This window comes from Babylonia areolata, chromosome 10 (assembly GCF_041734735.1).
Source record: "Babylonia areolata isolate BAREFJ2019XMU chromosome 10, ASM4173473v1, whole genome shotgun sequence".
Taxonomy (NCBI): Eukaryota; Metazoa; Mollusca; class Gastropoda; order Neogastropoda; family Buccinidae; genus Babylonia; species Babylonia areolata.
Window position 1 is genome coordinate 22,125,945 of NC_134885.1, and position 7,976 is coordinate 22,133,920.

At 42.3% G+C, this 7,976-nt stretch overlaps 1 protein-coding gene across 1 annotated transcript in view; it reads right to left on the reverse strand.

The window, feature by feature from the left end:
- Positions 1-1,137: 1,137 nt before the first annotated feature.
- LOC143286496 (putative G-protein coupled receptor 139) overlaps positions 1,138-7,976 on the reverse strand; it is a 9,984-nt gene continuing 3,145 nt past the window's right edge. The window contains exon 2 of the mRNA XM_076594074.1: positions 1,138-2,750. Within this exon, the coding sequence (XP_076450189.1) occupies positions 1,543-2,637 (1,095 nt within the window). The 5' untranslated portion in view covers positions 2,638-2,750 and the 3' untranslated portion in view covers positions 1,138-1,542. The remainder of the gene's footprint in view (positions 2,751-7,976) is intronic.

The following is a 7,976-nucleotide window of genomic DNA, read 5'->3' on the forward strand; positions in this document are numbered from 1 at the left end:
ATAATAATAATTAACATTTGCATAGCATTTACCCTGAGGCTCTAAGCATAATTTTGTAATGTAATCCATTTTTTTCGATGTATCTGTTTATGATTTTATCCATCACTTTCTTTTCAATTGTTTTTGATTGAGTTATTTCGTTAGTTAGGTGTAAAGGAAGTTATTTTTGATAGCAGAAAGAAAAAGACAATCACACTTCTTTGGGAAAGAGGGCAAAGCTCTGAGCGAAACCTGGCAGCGGTGATACGTCATGGCATGTTTGCGTCATGATAGCTGCGTAAGAGTGGATTTACGTGACCCTGGTAACATGTAAACAAATCATCACGATAGCCTCCTGTTCCGAAAATTTGGAATACGTGATAGATTGATGTGTTTGTTTTTCTTTTTTATTCTCTCTCTCTCTCTCTCTCTCTCTCTCTCTGTTGATATATATCTATCTATCTATCTAGTTGATGAACTCGAGTTAGAATGTCCGAAGTATGGGGGTTTCATTTTCTCAATCCAAAAACGAGTGAAAATCAATATACTTGGCCGATGAAAACCTCAACGTTAGGCATCAGGTTTTACATAACAAAGTGTGTTCCATGGTCGAAATGGTCGATGGAATTTTCATATTTCACACACACACATACACACACACACGCACGCACACACACACACGCGCGCGCGCGCGCACACACACACACACACACACACACGCACACACACATACCACACTATACATCAAAGGGTAGAGTAATCAGACGGTTATCGCAGGCAGTTTTTGTCAGATGTGGAAACAACGATTCCATCAATGTTCCTCTTTCGTAAGCCGTGTGAAGACATTGACTGTTACCGATGGTAACTACTTTAATGGCTATTACAATCATCGCAAGCAAAACCTTACTTGCGCAAATGCATAGGCTACATAAAAGGTCACACACACACACACACACACACACACACACACACACACACACACACACACACATTATACATCTAAGGGTGGAGTAATCAGGCAGTCTCTTTTGGAAATGGCGAGGAGACAAATGCCCAACAGATACGAAAAAGGAAGTGTTTTAAAAAAAGAAACAGAAAAGAAACATGGAGATGCGAAACATACATAAGTCAGTTGAAGCAAACTGTTTTTCTGTGGATATTAACCAATCACAGTATCAAAAGAGAAAGGAGGGGGGTGGCGAGATGACTGGGGGGCGGGGGAAGGTGAGGGGGGTGGGTGGCTGTGGTAGTGTTAACTCACTCAGTACGGCCAGTCCTCTCTTCTCCTCTACACAGACCCCTCGGATGTCCAGTGGGTGTCTCAATGACCCAACCTTTAGCTTCCGTCGTCAGAATTGTGGTATTCTTTGTCAACATTCACGTCTTCAGTATAAGAGCCTTCCGCTTGCAATATTTTGATGATGGTAATTGGGGTGAAACGCTGTTAACGTCGTCTCTTTCGCCGTTCGTATGGAAAGAGTAAAGGGTGGGTAAATCAATGATGTTATTGAGACCCATGTCTGCTCAATGGTATCTTAGTTACAGTTAATGTGGTGTCAGTTCTCAGTGACGTGCAGATCTCTTAGACGAGTCCACTGAAGCTGGCAAAGCCCCAGGTGACGTCATAAACCTGCCACAGCTGATAATCTTGATGAACTCCTCTCTGAACCTCTTCCCTGTTAAACAGTACAGGTAAAAGTTGACTGCGTTGTTGGAAAACAGCATCATGTAAGTGAGAGCTTGAATTACATAGATGTATGACTGGTCTTCCACCCATTTACTGCGAGCTGACACAGCTAGGTAGGACATAACATGGTAGATAGAAGCGGGCAGTGTCAGAACTATGAAAGCAGCGGACACCAAAATCACGGTCAAGGTAACAGACTTCGTCGTTTTCTCGCGAGCTTCAGTTTGATCAGATCCTTGTGCAAACTTGTGGCGAGTTTCTCTGACAGTGGCCCTCAGCTTCCAAACCAGTACACTGTTGGCAATGATTAAACACGTGAAAGGCAGAAGGGAATACAACACCAGATCTATGTATGAAAATAATCCTATGAATGAACGATAGGATCCTGATATCATTTGGCAACTGTATAGTCCATATCTTTCGTAGTAAATCAGCTCGTAGCCATAGAGATAGTGAGAGTAAACAACAGCGAAGAAGGTGGCAGTTCCTGCAAGCAGTATAACGACCTTTCGACGAGTGCACAGTAAGTTGACACGGTGCGGCCACACAACAGATATTGCTCTGTGCACTGTCAAAGAGACTAAAAACCAAGCACTGATTGTTGTGGATCCTGTTGAAATCCAATTGAGAAGCTTGCATACTGCGTTACTGGTATTTTTGAACCAGAACACATACGTGATTCCAATCCAATCAGTCAGAAGAAACAGGTCGAGAATGACCAAATCTACAATGGCCAAGCCAGTGAAGTAGATGTTGACAACCGATTCTCCCGACGCCATTCTTCGCATGATGAGGATGGTCATGACGTTCCCAAAGTTGCCAAACAGAAGGATAACAGGAGTACCGTAGTACCAAATGTACAGTCTGATTCTGTACATTAGAACGGGCTCTAGCAATGGTCTTCCAGTTGCTGCCAGGCTGTCTGTGGTTGTTGAACTGTTCCAGACATCCGACAGCACCGTTGTTGCCATGGTCACAGACGGGGGCCCACAATCAGCAGTGTTTGTTGCCGTCAGGAGAAGTCACGATTGTTTCACTTTGGCTGTGATCGTTCCAGAACAGGAAGATGGCTTGTGTCTTCGCCCTGAAATTGAAAGTAAAACGTTACTGTAACATTTAACTTAAGATATGGTAACCGAATAGATCTGAGTTAAAAGATATTTTACTAGATATTAAGTCACAGAGTCAGGTGGGTCACTTGGTCATGGGTCTCTTATACTTCTTGTTCGTAAGTGCTTGAATGATCATCAGACATACTTTACCTGACACGACCTGGAGAGACATGGCTTCACTATCAAATAGATCCAGTGGTCTTTCCACTTGTTTGGCCTAGCCTTTCACCCTCCCTTGTTAACGTGTTTGGTGATCTTACAACAGTGCATCTTATGGTAATGGCCAGGGGATTATTTCACAACCTGGTTTGTGTGTGAGCAAAGCTGCGAAGACGAATATAGCGCCCACAGCCGCCCCAACACTCCCCCACATCTCCCGAACCCACTGCCCAGATCCATCAGTATACGTATTCATCCCCTTCCTGAAACCACGACGGAGCGCGTAACGATGCTGACCTTCAGCCCATGTTCCCAATACAGTGAAATACAGAGGGAGCCAGGAGAAATGCAAGATTGACTGACATATCAATCAGCGACCAGATCCCAGACGATTTGGACACGTACTGGAAGGCTCAGACGATAAGCACATACACTAGAACCATGATTCTCACAGGATAGAATTGTTTTAGCATGCAAACTAGACAGACGATCTTGTGTGGCGATGTTGATTGAACAATCTGTACGCGTGTTTCGGGGATAGGGAGACGATGGGGATGGGGACGCATGAGAAGGGGGGCGTGGAGGGTGTGAGGTGTGAGGGTGGTGATAGACAAAGATGATCCGGTATCCCCTCTTTCATCACTGACGAGCACTTTCTTTCACATCAGCAAACAGTAGTTACAACTGAAAGGCTTTATCATTATAGATACAATACTTCTGAATATGATCTTCTGGTAATCCTGACTGACCAAAACGAAGTGTACACCGTTGTACAGTTAGGCAAAGTAAACAACACAAAATTATTTTCACGCTTTATAGGGTATCTTAACCGATGATTTCTATAGCTGAAAATTGGCGTGCCCGGTGCTTCATGTTGATATTTAATAGACGCTTTATAGCAATAACTGTACTCTCTCAATGCCAGAATGGTCTGCTGTCAGTTCCAAAAAACCACTGATACGCATGTTAATATGGGTAGAATTTGTCAGTCAAAAATTTGAAAGGCAATTTTATCCAAATGACCTTATTTGCTTTAAGACTTTCAGTGACGTTTCCTCCAGCGCGCATGAAAATGTCAAATTGGCGCACCCAGATATATATATATATATTTTAAAAGTATTAACGATTTCATTTTTTTCATCACCATATGATCATTTTTCACTTGAAGTGTCCCCCATGTCAGAATATCACTCACGTTAACTTTTCAAGGTTTACTGCTATGCAGAGTGCTTTTGAAGTTTTACACAGAACTTTTTTTTTATGGGCGCTGAAACCTACGACCGTATCACACCATCCGCAACAAGCAGGACAATGATTTTAATGGTATCTGGGGAAAGTATTGTGCCTCGTCACTGATGAGGGTAAAATCAAAGTGGGCTGCAGTTGTCACCTTGTTTTAACTCACTCAGTACGGCCAGTCCTCTCTTCTCCTCTACACAGACCCCTCGGATGTCCAGTGGGTGTCTGAATGACCCATCCTTTAGCTTCCGTCATCAGAATTGTGGTATTCTTTGTCAACATTTACCTCTTCAGTATAAGAGCCTTCCGACTGCAATATTTTGATGATGGTAATTGGGGTGAAACGCTGTTAACGTCGTCTCTTTCGCCGTTCGTATGGAGAGAGTTAAACCGGTTTAGTAACATCATTATTCACCCGCACTCTCGCTTTAAGACCTCGCACATGCCAGAGACACTTCTTGTCAACAAAATAAATGATAAACGTTTTTTTTTTAAATCAATAAATGTACCTGTAACAGAATGGCTCCATAACTGGCTTTGCATCAGGGTGAATGAAATAATGAAAAAAGAAAGAGATGAGGTCGATAGTGCAGTTACATCTACAAAATCCTGCTTGAGATCCATGTAACAAAATGTTTTCTTCAACCCAGACACTAGGATGCATGTAGAGAATTGAGTATACGGTTTGCGAGAAAAATATTTAGCAGCAATATACCGTTTATGCAGTGGACGTATCACTGCTGTAGACTAGTTTAGTGGGAATATTCCAGAGTGAAATAGATTGTTTGAGAATTTCGTTAAAATGTTATAGGCATGGACGAACATATTCATAAAACTTACTGAGTTGATCAGGATCAGCAGATTTCGGGGCTACAATTGCATCACTTGTTTCAGCTTCAGTTATACGGGTGGTATCCAGTATAGTGACATACAGCTTGGAGTGTTGCACATGCTCATCAAAACCTGCTTCACGTGAAGTATTCCCGTCGTTCTCTACTTGATGTTACCATCAAATCCTTTACTATCATAACCTCATTGTTCTTTGATTTCGAGTCAACCACGTATGTTGTACGGTGTTTTCCGTATAATCTGCGTAGTATATTCAGGATTAAAAAGGCTATGCCAATAGTGAATGAAAACTAATTTGGGTTTGAACCCCTCCCCCCAAAACAACAACAACAACAAGAACAAAACCAGTTAACATTCTGCTGATCCATATAACTATGCCGATAGCACTTTTGATTTCTTGTCAGAGCAGAACTGCACCGGAAATGCATTCTCTTCAACATCAAAATACTATTGCTCAGGGAGATCTGGGATAGCTTCACTTAACAGTTTCCATAAACGTCGAAGGTGTGAGATAATCTGGTGTGGTATAACTGGCTAGGGTGGTCTGGAAAAAAAGGCTTGAACTGTTTCAGTTCCATTTTCTCAAGGAGGCATCACTGCGTTCGGACAAATCCATATACGCTACACCACACCTGCTTGGGAAATGCCTGACAGCAGCTTAACCCAACGCGTTTGTCAGGCCTTGAGTGCATGCCTATATATTTGGGTACCTATCAGAGTGTTTTTTTTATATATAAATTTTAAAATATTTTTGAATTAAATTTTTAAATACATAATTTGGCCAGAGGACAACACGTTGCCATGGGTTCTTTTTCAGTGCTCCAAGTGTGTGCTGCACACAGGACCTCGGTTTATCGTCTCATCCGAAAGACTAAATGCTCAGTTTGATTCCAGTTAAACTTGGGAGAAATGGCGAGAACGGATTCGAACCCACACCCTCACGGACTCTCTGTATTGGCAGCTGAGCGTTTTAACCATTCTGCCACCACCTTCCTCCTTGATTGGATGGTTAGGTCAAACAGGACATTGTGTTTTCAGTGCAAAGAAAAACGTAGCACGATATTAGGATTTGGAAGGATGCCATCCAAAGAGCTGCAAAGAACAGCCACTACCAGCAGAACAGCAGAGGAGGCATCTGCTGTCCTGTTCCATGTCCGTGACCCTGGTTAGATAGTGCATGTCTGCTGCCAAACAGATCAGGAGCATCCGGCACAGAAAAACGATTTCAATGTAAAGTGCCACGAAACCTACGATCTAGGTCCAGCATCACGATCCTTTCCACGTGATCTTCCCGAGTCATGGTTCAGTGCTGTCTGTGGTGAGTACTGCCTTGGGAACCATGAATCTAATGGAAAGTCATGTTTTCACCACTTGACAATACTCATTATATCCATCAGCTCCAGATGACTTGGTTGTGATGACCTCTGTATCATTCAATCAAAGGGCTTTTCAGTATCAAGTACTTTCTATTTGGAATTCTCTTCCCCTGGATCTCCGGCACTCACCAACTCTGTCCTCTTTCAAAAGTAAACTGAAAACCCACCTGTTCAAAATGGCCTTTGGATGTGACGAAACATAGTTCTTTTGTCTCCTCCCACCCTCTGCACTCCCCTTGTGTCCCCCCTCCATTTTAATATCCCTGTGGTATGTGTGCTTGTGGGTTGGCGCTTTGTGTGTGTGTGTGTGTGTGTGTGTGTGTGTGTGTGTGTGTGTGTGTGTGTGTGTGTTGTGCCTTTTTCCTGCGATTTTTTAAAATTTTATTATATATCTGCAATTTGCTATATTGGTGGATACTGATCTTGTTTACCACTTCTATGTCTTCATGTGCTCGTGTGTTGTACAATGCACAAAAATATATGTTCTGTTTCATGTGAGGCGCTTTGGGGAGTTTGCGCCATATAAGTACAATTTATTATTACTATTACTGCTATTATCATTATTTTCTCTAAGATTAACTTTGATGATGTAGGTCACAAACGATACTGTATTAAATTCAAAGAAATATTGTTTATTCATGATGTGTGATAGTCGTGTACGACCATGACCACCGGAACAGAAGGCTACTGCTGTCCCGACTGTCTGGGCTAGACTTTGCTAAAAATGGAGAGCGTATTACCCAAATTACACCCCCCACTCTCTCGGCCAAGATGGTTTCAAGACAGCCGGTGTTGGGGTGGTTTCCCCAAGGTTGCAGCACTAAGAGCCAGTGCAGTCTTGCTTCCTAATTTCAGAGTCAACAAACGCAAAGCTATTAATGACTTCCTATCGCAGTGGATAAAGCATTGATCATGCAGATCTCATTTTGCTGTTGGCCCAACTGTAAGCTTATATCACATGGTAATCTTATAACTATATGTGAAATAAGCTGAGCGTGGGGCCCAACTCACGATGATAAACAGCGTTTTGGAACGCTCTTTTGTTAACGTGCTGAGTTTGTCTCGCAAAGAGCTTGAATAATACTGAGCATCACTTGTCATTCACTCTCTTGGTTGTCCACTGTCACAGTTGAACGCGCTTCGCTGAATGCTCTTGAAGTTGCGTGATGTGGTAGTGAAAATATGGACTGTAAGTGTAATGCAACACAATCACAAATTTTTCGTGGTATGTACCATGACCAAAGACCCGAAGCGCGCGTAGCAAATGCGAAAATCAGGCTCGGTTAGAGCTCCAATGAAATATTTTTCTCTCAAAACTCATCATGTAGAGCTGACAGATGATCTTTCTGTTTATTGCCAATGACTACAAGGTTGGTTTGTACCCACCTGGTTTTGTCTCCTGATCATGGGTCATTGTTAATTGTTTGTCTGTTAAGATGTTGAATAAACCGTTTGGTGTTTGAAAACATGATGTATTTTTTTGCACACACCACTTGATACTTTCAGTGTATGATAATAGTTTCTGGTGCAAATGATAACTTCTGTCGAAAATTAAATAGCTGATATCACCCATCC